Source organism: Mobula hypostoma, chromosome 3, assembly GCF_963921235.1.
Source record: "Mobula hypostoma chromosome 3, sMobHyp1.1, whole genome shotgun sequence".
NCBI lineage: Eukaryota > Metazoa > Chordata > Chondrichthyes > Myliobatiformes > Myliobatidae > Mobula > Mobula hypostoma.
In genome coordinates, this window is record NC_086099.1 from 18,915,234 (window position 1) to 18,928,887 (window position 13,654).

The 13,654-nt window shown below is 41.0% G+C and overlaps 1 protein-coding gene across 4 annotated transcripts in view; it reads left to right on the plus strand.

Annotated features, from left to right (window-relative positions):
• LOC134343878 (kinesin-like protein KIF24) overlaps positions 1–13,654 on the plus strand; it is a 78,892-nt gene that overhangs the window by 35,654 nt on the left and 29,584 nt on the right. For all 4 annotated transcript variants that reach the window (XM_063042744.1, XM_063042743.1, XM_063042742.1 and 1 more), the window contains 3 exons: positions 555–660; positions 2,458–2,529; positions 9,038–9,147. In XM_063042744.1, the coding sequence (XP_062898814.1) occupies positions 555–660; positions 2,458–2,529; positions 9,038–9,147 (288 nt within the window). The remainder of the gene's footprint in view (positions 1–554; positions 661–2,457; positions 2,530–9,037; positions 9,148–13,654) is intronic.

Below are 13,654 nucleotides of genomic sequence, written 5' to 3' on the forward strand. Positions count from 1 at the left end.
CGTCAACTTTGAGGAACGTATCCCCTGCATATAACGAGGATAGGGTGTAGTTTGTTTGGTCCTGTACCCAGAAAAATAGACTTCAAATCACATAGTTGTACAATCAAATTCCACAAATCTGCAATTTATGATTTGGAAACATTTATTTTAAAGAAACATGAAAATTTGCAACTCACTTGTTTTAAAACCTGTCCTTGGGGTAAATGGACTCTGGGCACCATATTTTCATTCATTTATACGTGCACACAAATGCTTATTTCTGATAGAGAGCCAGGAATTGCAATCCTGGAAATTGGACCAAAACAAAACCCAAAATGCTGGAGGAACTCAGCAGGTCAGGCAGTATCTATAGAGGGAAATGGACAGTTGTTATTTTGAGTCAATGGGATTGGGGGTGGGGGGAGCAAGAAATTAGGAGAAGAGAAATGTGGCTGCCCATACCTCAAGAACAAACTTGAAAGGTTCTCAGGAAAGTTTAATCTTTTTAAATCAGAAATCAAAGTCAGGTTTACAAATATTACTCCAGTGTCTGATGATGATAATTCTCTATCTAGAATTTCCTTCATTGATCTTGCTGGTAGCGAGCGGGCCGCTGATGCCAGAGATTCCGACAAGCATGCTAAATTAGAAGGAGCAGAAATAAATCAGAGTCTTTTGGCTGTAAGTTTTTTTAATAGATGGTCTTATATAGTGAATACAAAAATAAGTTTTGTTTCTAAGTTTATGATGTATATTTGGGCAGGAGAAGCATATCTGAAGATTCAACATAGAAACATAGAAAATAGGTGCAGGAGTAGGCCATTTGGCCCTTCGAGCCTGCACCGCCATTTATTATGATCATGGCTGATCATCCAACTCAGAACCCCGCCCCAGCCTTCCCTCCATACCCCCTGACCCCTGTAGCCACAAGGGCCATATCTAACTCCCTCTTAAACATAGCCAATGAACTGGCCTCAACAGTTTGCTGTGGCAGAGAATTCCACAGATTCACCACTCCCTGTGTGAAGAAGTTTTTCCTAATCTCGGTCCTAAAAGGCTTCCCCTCTATCCTCAAACTGTGACCCCTCGTTCTGGACTTCCCCAACATTATGGAATAGTGGAATGATACTCCCAGAAAGGAACCCAAAGTATGACAACTGGCTTTCTGCCTGAAAGTCTCTGGGAACCTTGTTGGTTTTAGCTGCTGGCTCATTTCAAACACAAGAAAATCTGCAGATGTTGGAAATTTAAAACAACAGCACACAAAGTGTTAAGAACTCAGCAGGCCAGGCAACATCTATGGAAAAGAGTTAACAGTCAATGTTTCAGGCTTCGACTGTTTACTCTTTTCCATATTGGCTTATTTGCTCTTCAGCCAATATCTTAATTTGGGTCAGCCAAAATTGCAAAGCCTCAATGCTGTCCACCTGCACCAAGATAATTTGGGTTTGGAAAGAAATTGGGGCCATGTTATGAATTAGAAACTGAGTGTTAACAAAGTAAATGAACTGGACAGCAGAGTTTATTTATGGGTCTTGGAAAATTAATAAAAATTTATTAATAAATATGTTTTGATTCTTTGAATTTAAAGTGATCAAAGATCAGCATTCAGTGATATTGTGATGGAAATGGTGATTTATTTTTCCCCTCCCCTCCTGCCATAACCATATGTAGAGTAATAGCCAGTATTAAGACAGATAATTTGGAAATCTTTAGAATCATGTTAGCTATTTATAACTAGAATTTATAGTGAAGAATTAAGTTGGCACTATTAATCTGTGTGAAGAAGTAGATTCTATGTTGTAACAACCATGATTATTCAGATTTCAAATGGATACTTGATATTCTGTAATAAAGTTGCTCTTTGTGGTAGCATTGTGGTTCATACAATTGCTTTTTAAAGAAAAAATATTTATTTATTTAATTTATAGCAGGTTGTCCAGGAATCCATATATTTAACCCCTGTCCAATCAAAGGATAATTTACAATGACTAATTAACCTATTAATCGGTATATATTTGGAATATGGGAGGAAAGCAGAGCACCTGGCAGAAACCCATGCGTTCACAGGGAGAATGTGCACACTCCTTACCAACAGTGCCAGAAATGTACTCTGAACTCCGATGCCCCGAGCTGTAATAGTGTTGCAGAAAGCACTACGCTGCCATGGCGCCCTTACACTACCAATGATCTCCTGATCAGGATTCATTTCTGTCGCCGTCTGCAAGGAGTTTGTATGTTCTCTCCATGACGTGTGCGTTTTCTCTGGTTACTCCAGTTTCCTCCCACATTCCAAAGACTTGTGGTCAAGGTTAGTAAAATATGAGATTACTAGGTTGCTGCCAAAAGAGTGGCAACACTTGCAGACTGCCCCCAGCAGAATCCTTGCTGATTTGATTTGATGCAAACAACTCATTTTATGTATGCTTTGATGTGCCCATGATGAATAAAGCTAATATCAATTCCTTTCCATTTTAGCTTAAAGAATGTATTCGTGCTTTGGACCAGGAACATGCTCATACACCCTTCAGACAAAGCAGGCTTACGCTGGTAACTTCTTATTTTCTTATAAGATTTTATACTGTTTTTCTTTGTAAAACTTAGCCTTGCACACAGTGATTTCTTTCTAAGAGGCGTAACTTGTACTAGACCAGCCTTGTTTTCAGAAACCTTTACAATGTGTTCATGTGAAGTACTTGCAGATAGGGACAGCAATCCACAATATTATTAATTTGAAAACTTAATGTGTAAAAATAAAACATCAGAGAACCAGTTTGAATTGCTAAGTTCTGTTGTAGGAAGGGAAAAACAGATCTAGAGGTAACACAGGGGTGGCAGCACAGTCGTGTAGTGGTTAGCACAGCACTTTACAGAATAGGCAGACGGGTTCAATTCCCCACGTTGCCTGTAAGGAGTTTGTGTGTTCTCTCATGACCACATGGATTTCCTCCCACAGCCCAAAGAGGTTGGGAGGTTAATTGGTCATTGTCAATCGTCCTGTGATTAAGCTAGTATTAAATCAGGGGATTGCTGGGTGGTGCAGCTCATAGGACCAAAAGGGCCTATTTCGTATCTAAATAAATAAACAAACAAACCTTGCCTGATTATGACCTTATTGCATCAAACTTCAATACGACCCTAAAGTGTGCCTTTTTAATCTATAAGTGATTTACCTGATGAAATTGTACTGCAAAACAATACAGAACTTCAAATATATCTCGATATAACAATGCATACAAACCTTTGAACGTGTAGAAAAATCCCATTTAATTTGGGTACAGCATAGTCCACACTGAGTTAGTTTATTTTGAAGTTATCCATGCTCCAAGAAGTCAATTTAAGACAAGGAAAATTTTCTATTTACATGTATTCCATCTTTTGACAGTTTCATCAAGAACATTTACACTATTCCTATTCTAACCACAATCCCATCATTTCCACTTACTTCACAAACAAGAGAAAATCTGCAGATGCTGGAAATCCAAGCAACACACACAAAATGCTGGAGGAACTCAGCAGACCGGTCAGCATATGTGGAAAAGAGTGCAATCAATGTTTCGGGCTGCCGCTGTTCTGAAGGGTCTTAACCTGAAACATCAACTATACTCTTTTTCATTTCCTCTTACTTGCTGTCTCTCCACCAGAATATAACTCACACTAGAGGCCCATGAGTAGGCCATACAGTGGTTTATGAACCTGGTCGCTTGCACATTATACAGTTGCTGGAGGAAACCAAGACAACCAGAAGAAACCCAAGTGATCTCAGTGCAAACTCCACACAGCACCAGAGGTCAAGATTGAAGCTGGGTCGCTGGAGCTGTAAGGCAGTAGCCTTGCCAGCTGCAGCAGTGTCACCAAGATTTCACTTCCAATGTAAATACTTATTGGTATTTTTAACTGGCATGAAAAGTGTGCTTATTTATAGAATAAGTAGGATCTCACCCACCTGCAAAACTGCATGAACAGAGTGAAGTGGAAAATGAACTCATCCTGTTTATTAAAGAACTGGAGGAATACATTTAGCCTGAGATTTACCAATATCAGCATACAATTTCTTTCTGTCCAGCCAAGTGATAAAATGAAAGGAATTAATTTAGTTCCTCTTGCAATAAACAGACAATTTTAAGAAATGTGACAAGCAGTCTTACTGTCCCGAGATTTAAAAAAAGCAAAGATGGTGTGCAGTCAGGCTGTCAAGAAGGGCAGGCAGATGATAGGACAAAATTGCAGCCAGCAGGGTGAGTATCAGTGCATTAAGGATGCAGAATCAAAAAGGGTAGCAAATAGGTGGGAGGAGAAGATGGCGGCACGACGCAGCTCGCAGCGGCAATTTGTCAAGTAGGGTGCCGTGCATAATCCTGATTTGATGGAGACAGACATGAGAGCACGGAGGAACTTCTGAAATGCCTGCTTCGCTGCGGCTGCTACTGTGTGGTCCAGAATCTCCAGAGGGGAAGGCCCCGAGTCCTCGGCTTTGCTTGTTGCTCGGCGGCCGGGGAGAGGTTGAAGCGCTCGGCAGAGGATGGTGCTTGGAGAGGCTGTGTCGGAGGGGCTGGTCAGAGGCTCGAAGTTTTCGGACAGACTCAGAGTCCACTGCGGTCGGGTGCTTCCAATGGTGCTGCATCGGCAAGTTTGCGGCGCTTGGAGGTTCATGGCAGAGAGAGTTTCTCCCTTCTGCCGCCTGCGTGAGATGATGAGGTTATTGAGACTTTGAGACTTTTTTTTTACTGTGCCCATGGTCTGCTCTTTATCAAATTATGGTATTGCTTTGCACTGTTGTAACTATATGTTATAATTATGTGGTTTTGTCAGTTTTAGCCTTGGCTTGTCCTGTGTTTTTCTTGTGATATCATTCTGGAGGAACATTGTATCATTTTTTAATGCATGCATTTCTAAATGACAATAAATGAGGACTCATAATCAAAAAAAAATGTACTTAAACTGTTATATCTCAATGCATGGAGTAAAAGAAATAAGGTGGATGATCTTGTTGCACTATTACAGATTGTCAGGTATAATGTTGTGGTGGCCATCTCTGAATCATGGCTGAAGGATGGTTATAGTTGGGAGCTGAATGTCCAAGGTATGTGTACATTGTATCGGAGGGATAGGAAGGTAGGCATAGGGGGTGGTGAGGCTCTGCTGGTGGAAAAAAAAGGCATCAAATCAGCAGAAAGATGTAACATAGGATCAGAAGATGTTGAATCCTTGTGGGTTGAGTTAAGACACTGCAAGGGTAAAAGGATCCTGATGGCAGTTATATATACAAGCCTTCCAACAAAAGCTGGGATGTGGATCACAGATTACAACGGGAAATAAAAGAGACATGTTAAAAGGGCAATGTTATGATAGTCATGGGAGATTTCAACATTCAGGCAGATTGGGAAAATCAGGTCGGTGATGGATCTTGAGTGCATTTGTTGAAGGCCTAAGAGCTTGCTTTTTAGAGAAGTTTGTTGTTGAGCCTACTAGGGGTTCAGCTATAATGGATTGGGTGTTATGTAATGAACCGGAGGCAATTAGGGAGCTTAAGGTAAAATAACCCTTAGGAGGCAGTGATCACAATATGATTGAGTTCAACTTGAAATTTGATAGGGAGAAAGTAAAGTCTGATGTAGCAGTATTTCAGTGGAGTAAAGGAAACTACAGTGGCCAAAGTAAATTGGAAAGAGATGCTGACTGGGATGATAGCAGAGCAGCAATGGTGTGAATTTCTGGGAAAAATGAGGAAGGTGAAAGATCGATGTATTCCAAAAATGTAGAAATACTCAAATGGCAAAATAGTTCAATCATTGCTGGTAAGAGAAGTCAAAGCGAATGTAAAAGCAAAAATTAGCTGGAAGATAGAGGATTGGGAAGGTTTTAAAAACCTAAAGAGAGCAACTAAAAGAATTATTAGAACATATGAAATATTAAAGCAAACTACCAAACAATATCAAAGTGGATAGTAAAAGCATTTTCAAGTGTGTTAACAATAAAAGAGAGATAAAAGTGGACTGTAACCTTTGTTGTCGTGTCCAGTCAAAGACCTCATCTAAGAAAAGATGTGCTGGCATTGGAGAGGGTTCAGAGGAGGTTCACAAGGATGATTTCTGGTTTGAAAAGGTTATCATACTAGGAACGTCTGATGGCTCTGGGTCTGTATTTGCTGGAATTTAGAAGAATGAGGGGGATCTCATTGAAACCCTGTGAATGTTGAAAGGCCGAGACAGAGTAGATGTGAAGATGATGTTTCCCATGGTGGGGGAGTCTAGGACAAGAGGACACAGCCTCAGGATAAAGGGCCATCCGTTTAAAACAGAGATGCAGAGAAACTACTTTAGCCAGAGGGTGGTAAATTTGTGGAATTTATTACCACAGGCAGCTGTGGAGGCAAGGTCGTTGGGTGTATTTAAGGCAGAGATTGATAGGTTCTTGATTGGACATGGCAAAAGGTTACGGGGAGAAGGCCGGGGAGTGGGACTGAGGAGGGGAAAAAATGATCAGCCATGATTGAATGGCAGAGCAGACTTGATGGCCCAGATGGGCTAATTCTGCTCCTATGTCTTATGGTCTTATAATGTATTTGTGGGAAATACGGTTGCCTAGAAAGTCAAAAGTACAATACCACTTGTTTAAGTGTCTTGCATTGAATGTTATTTCTTCTCCTTTGGAGTGAAATGTGGTAACAACCATGTTGTTTGCTGTTGGCATTTGACCCATTTGGTCTTTGTCAATGTTTACATTCAAAATATCTCTTCCTGTGCATCCTTCAATTTCAGCATAATTTCCTACAACATTTCTCTTTCATATCTAGTTTTCCATTGAGCGTGTTTCTATTATTTTACTCAATTGTGGTTTGTGGTACCAGGTTCCACATGGTGTCAACAGATTGGGTAAAGATATTTCTCCTGAATTCTTCAATACATTTGTTTGTATCTATGTTGTATTTAATAATGAATAAAAGTATAAATTTCTTGTTCATTCAATTGTGAATAAAACAACAAGGATCACTTTTTCATTATATGTATTGTAATTTGGTATTTGAATTATTATTAAAATTGTAATATGCTTCATACAAAAAAGTATTTAATCTCTTCTAGTATTTTAGGTCCCTTTACTTCATTTACTGCTTTTTGTCTGAATGTTGTAATGTTAGCTTTGCTAGGCTTTCCCACTTGTAATGGCAACAAAGCATATAAATATCTTGCCTTTTGTTGGATATAAAGAAATGCTGGTTTGTTACCATAATAGTGAGAAATAGAGATTGTATTATGAATTCCAGGGAATATATCAACCAAGCACATCTGTTTGAAAAATCTGTTCTCAAAATGTCAACATTGGATGAGGCAGTGTTTTGCAAGAGATGCAGGCATGATCTCTGGAAAGCCATCTCTTGGGCGGTTGAGATTCCGGATTAGACTGGAATCAACGAGGGATGCTCGACAGCTGTGGCAGGGTTTGAATCCAGCGACATAGGGGACAGCAGAGTTTCACTTCCAGATGAGCTCAATGCCTTCTATGCTCGTTTTAATCACCAGAACAGGGAGGAACCATCAAGCAGCCTCATGTTTCCCGATAATCCTTTGGTCTTAGTATCTGAAGATGGTGTGAGGGCTACCATCTTGTGAGAGTGAAGACTGACACAAAGTAGTCATTCAGAACCTTGGCTATTTCCTCAATACCCAATATTAATTCCCCCTTCTGGTCCTCTGTTTACTTTAGAAACCATTTTCCGCTTTTTATTATTATAAAAACTTGTTATCTGAGAGTGAATCTAAGGAAAGCATCTGGTCTGGACAGAATACCTGGCTGAGTAGTGAAGACCTGTACCGACCAACTGGCTGGTGTATTCACGGATATCTTCAGCCGCTCGCTCTACCGTGACCCCAAAAGAGCGTGGCAACCTATCTACATGACTATCACCCAGTGGCACTTACATCCACAGTGGTTAAGTGTTTTGAGAGACTGGTGTTGAAGCACATCAGTTCCTGTCTGAATGGTGACTTGGATCTGCTCCAATTTGCCTATTGAAGCAACAGGTCTACAGCAGATGCTACCTTGTTGGCTCTTCACACAACCCTGGAACATCTGGACAGCAAAGATGTATATATCAGGATGCTTTTTATGGATTACAGCTCGGCATTTAACCCATCATATAAATATTATTGTGAAGAAAGCATGACTGCGCCTCTATTTCCTCAGGAGTCTGCGGAGGTTTGGCATGTCATCAACAACTTTGGCAAACTTACATAGATGTCTGGTGGAACATGCGCTGACTGGCTCCATTATGGCCTAGTACAGGAACACTAAGGCCTTTGAGCAGAAAATCCTACGAAGGGTGGTGGATTCGCCCCATTACATCGTGGGTAAAACCCTCCAAACCATTCAGCACATCTACATGAAATGTTCCTGTAGAAAAGCAGCATCCATCATCAAAGATCCTCACCATTCAGGCCATGCTGTTTTCTTGCTACTGCCATCAGGTAAAAGGTACAAGTGCCTCAGGACTCACACCAGCAGGTTCAAGAACAGTCACTACCCCTCAACCGTCAGGTTCTGGAACAAAAGGGAATAGCTGCACTCATTTAAGGACTCTGTTATATTGTTATTTCACTTGCTTGTTATATAATCCTGCTTATTTATATCTGCATTTGCACAGTTCATTTTCAGTTTACAGTTCCTGATGTTTACCGTTTACAATCACTGGTCTATAGATTGTGCTAAGTATGTCCGGAGAAAAAGAATCTCAGGGTTGTATGTGGTGACATGTATGTACTTCGATAATAAATTTTACTTTGAATTTTGATCTTTGAACTTTAATCTAAAAATTTTAGACTATAATTTATGTTTTCCTTGTTTATTAGTAAACAAGAATGAAAAATAGTAATCTTAATCACATTTTAATCTAAAAATCCTTTTGAACTTAAAATAAAATGCAAATCAATTGAATTATTTGGGACTACAAAATACACTTTCCTTGTTCATTTTCTAATAGTAAGTACAAAAGTTTTATTCTTCTTGTGCTTGTGGCTTTTTTGCATTTTGTATGTAAAATTTATGTATGTTTTTTTTTGAGGTATTGAAAGACTCTTTTATTGGGAATTCTAAGACTTGTATGATTGCTAATATTTCACCTAGCCACACGGCCACAGACCACACACTGAACACCTTGCGCTATGCAGACCGGTGAGCAACAATTTCTTTTTTTTACTGTAATTGTTATATTAAATGATGGGCAATTTAAACCACAGGATCTCAGGAATTGTAGCCATGTATAACAACAAAGATGTTTTAAAGATGATTGTTGAGGATAGGGCAGTGGATGTTGTACAAAAGGACTTGGTGATGTCTGCTCGTATGTGAGAAAACATTAAAAATGGGTTGCCAAGATCAGAAAACAACTCAACCCAACAATCAACCACACAAGCTACACGTTTTCTGAGTTAGTTTCAATTTGATACGATCCTAGGAGGAGGGAGGAGAAGATGGCGGACCGACGCAGCGCGCACGACCATTCTGAATGATATCATATGTGTTAACTAGGATGCCGTGCACAATCCTGATTTGATGGAGACAGCCTTGAGAAGCATGGAGGAATAGCTGGAGAAACTTCTGAAATGCCCTCTTCGCTGCCGCTGCTACTGTGCGATCAAGAATCTCCGGAGGGGAAGGCCCCGAATCCTTGGCTTTGCCTATCGCCTGTTGCTGGGGCCGGGGTCGAAGCGCTCAGCAGATATGGTGCTCGGTGCTCGGTGTCAGAGGGCTGGTCGGAGGCACGGAGTTTTCGGATGGACTCGGAGTCGGACTGTGGTCGGATGCTTCCAGGATGCTGCATCGGCAAATTTGCGGCGCTGGAGGTTCACCGTCTGCATGAGATGACGGGACTTTCTAGAGACTTTGAGACTTTTACTGTGCCATGGTCTGTTCTTATCAATTTACAGTATTGCTTTGCACTGTTGTAACTATATGTTATAATTATGTGGTTTTTGTCAGTTTTTCAGTCGGTTTGTCATGTGTTTCTGTGATATCGTTCTGGAGAAACATTGTATCATTTCTTAATGCATGCATTACTAAATGACAATAAAAGAGGACTGTGTGTCCTAATAATCTAATCCTTCATGGTCACCCAGAAGATTAAGGAGCACAGAATCCATACTTGGACCTCCAAGAGGACCACAACTTTGTCGTAGGGCTTGGAGGCTTGCGTGCCTCAATGAACCAGAGAACAATGTTGATTGGAGTCAGGGCCTTGTGCTTTGGCTCTTGGTTGGCTCACCATTGCCAGGTCAGAGGGAAGAGTGGTCCATGGTCTTCCAGATTCGGTGATTCAGCTCAGTGCTAACCCTGACTGTTACGGAAACAGCAATGAAGAATCCTTCTATATCTATGTGTGACGGTATTCCTGAGTCTTCACTCAGGACTTGCATGACTGACAATAGTGAAAAAGGAGAGGAAGCTACTGGCATGATGAAGGAAGCCCTAAACACCACCAAGACCATTACCAAAATTGACTTTTGGAATGTACACACTGTACCATAATGAGGACCCTGAACTACACCTGGGGCACAATAGAGAAGTTGGCCAAGGACAGACTGAGATAGAGAACCTTCATTGCTGCCAGCGAGTATTGGGTGCATTTCTGGTGGGCACATTACAGGAAGGATGTGGTAGCAACAGAGAGAGTGCAAAAGAGATTTGCCAGTGCCAGGATACTGCCTGGAATAGAGAGCTATAGTTGTAAGGAGAGACTGGGTTTATTCTTACTGGAACAAAGGAAACTGAGGGGTCACCAGTAAAGATTTACAAAATTATCACAGGTCTTTCTCCCAGGGCAGGGGAACCTAGAGTTAGAGGGCACAGTTTATTTGCGAAAAGGAAAAATTTAAGGAAGATCTCTGGGGTATGTTCTTGACACTGAGGGCAGTGGATATTTGGAAAGAGCACCAGAGGAGGTAGTGAGGGTAGATACTTTACAATACATTAGGACAAGTTGTTGGCATCCATCTGTCTCGAAGGACAATTGGTGGTGATGATGATCATCACAAGCCTGGGTGGAAGGTATGGAGATCCTGAGATGCCCAGTCATCAAGAACCCTCTCTCGGCCTCACCGGGGTAGTCCAAAGGAAAGCTTATGAAGCAATGCATTTGGCACCAGCTTGGCTGCAGGAGCTGCCGGAAGGATGTTCAAAGACGTCCAGCCGCCTTAGGGGCGGCTCCACTTCAGATTTGCCGTCTGTGTTTACTCCCATAGCCACAAGGCCATGGGGCTATTTACCCATAGCTGGGAATCTGGTTCACAAACATCTGGGTATGTCCTGCGTGCTACTTGTGCAGGGGCCAGATCTCCTCCCCATCCTCTGTAGTTCAGCCTGTTCAGTCTCTGTGTGTCGCCGGCAAGGAGGCAGTACATGAGGCTTGCTATTGGAGAGGCTATGTATTGTCAGGGAGAGACTTATACATTCAGCTCTCCTTTTCACAAGACTGCTAGCCAGCAGTGGAAGCTGAAGGTGAGAGCAATAACTGCTCCCACTACACTGCCATGCTAGATGCAGCACAACAACCATCTTGACACATTAGGACGGGTACTTGAACAGGAAAGGAGTAGAATGATGTGAGCAAAATGTGGGCAATTGGGATGAGTGTAGATGGGTATCACAGTCAGCATGGATGAAATGGTCCTTTAGGGGCCTGTTTCTGCACTTTGCGTCCATGAAAAAGATGTTACTTTTTCTTCACCTGGGGATTCAACCAGAATTTACTTCATATTAGAAGTAACCATCTTGGAATAGTTAGTGAAATAGTTTAATATTGTGATTGGATAGTTATAAAATCTTTTTTAAAAATTATGTATGAGTTTTCAATTTAATTTGGAGAGCTGAATGATTAAATACATTACAGACCTTAATGAGCAATGCTGAAAGAAATTAAGTTTTGGAATTTCAAGAACGAAAGAGATGTCCAGGATACTGAGAATAAACCTCTTGCGTTTGTTTTTCAAATGGTGTCATATCTGTTCAGAATCATGTTTATTATCACTGATGTATGTCATTCATTTTGTTGTTTTGTGGCAACAGTACTGTGCAAGATAAAAATTACCATAAGTTACAAAAATTAGTAAGTAGTTCAAAAGATGAATAATGAGGTAATGTTGTTGGAGTGTTTAGAAATCTGATGATGGAGGGGAAGAAGCTGTTCTTGAATGTGTTATGATTACAAAAAATATCTGATAAGGCCCTGGTTTAATGTCTCATTTCTTCCTGTGAAATAAAAGTAAACATTAATCCTAACTTCAGGGAAAATCTTTTTGTTGCCATACTTAGCTATGATTTAGAGATCCCATGTAAATCTTTACTCAAGTCTTTGCCATGAGTACTTTCCTGTCAGTGAAATCAGAACACACCACAATAACAGTTTTGACCAAAGCCAATAAAACCACATTCTTTGTGGTACTTCACCTTATGGTTCTTGAACTTATTTTCTTGCATCTAGGACAATAATTCAGTTACATTAACTGGTAGCTCCCAGTGTTTGAGTCAGTTAATTTGGATTAAGTAGAACACTGCAATTTTCTTGAGGCAGTAGAGTGGTAAGCAAAAAGTATTTAGTGATATTTCTCATCTTTATTCAGTGACTTGTTGATAATCAGATTTTTACTGAGCTACAGTAGATTGGGATGCAATTGTAACAGTGCAGCATTCCTTCAGTACTCAACTAAAGAGGCCTAGATTTTCTTTTTGCTCAAGCCTCTGAGATAGATCATGATCTACTGCTTTTTGTCTTGATTGTGACAGTCCTACCAGTTGATCCATGCTGACAGCTGACTGAATCAATCAATCTCAGGTTAGAAGGTGCAAATCGATCAGTTCAAAAAGGAAAGAAAGCATACTAGTTTAAAAAAAACAATAAATTTTTGTTACTTGCAATTCACCTCCAAGAAACAGTAAGACAACTGCATTTCTGCTATAGAGAATTGATGCAGAAGAGCTAAGTTACTATTCTACAATTTACACACTATCAAGACTTTTAAATTTACTCAACCAACACACATCAAAGTCGCTGGTGAACGCAGCAGGCCAGGCAGCATCTATTGGAAGAGGTATAGTCGACGTTTCGGGCCGAGACCCTTCGTCAGGACTATCTGAAAGAAGAGCTAGTAAGAGATTTGAAAGTGGGAGGGGGAGGGGGAGATCCAAAATGATAGGAGAAGACAGGATGGAGCCAAGAGCTGGACAGGTGATTGGCAAAGGGGATATGAGAGGATCATGGGAGAGGAGGTCCGGGGAGAAAGACAAGGGGGGGGAGCCCAGAGGATGGGCAAGGGGTATAGTCAGAGGGACAGAGGGAGAAAAAGGAGAGTGAGAGAAAGAATGTGTGTATATAAATAAATAAATAACGGATGGGGTACGAGGGGGAGGTGGGGCATTAGCGGAAGTTAGAGAAGTCAATGTTCATGCCATCAGGTTGGAGGCTACCCAGACGGAATATAAGGTGTTGTTCCTCCAACCTGAGTGTGGCTTCATCTTTACAGTAGAGGAGGCCGTGGATAGACATGTCAGAATGGGAATGGGATGTGGAATTAAAATGTGTGGGCACTGGGAGATCCTGCTTTCTCTGGTGGACAGAGCATAGGTGTTCAGCAAAGCAGTCTCCCAGTCTGCGTGGGGTCTCGCCAATATATAGAAGGCCACAAAC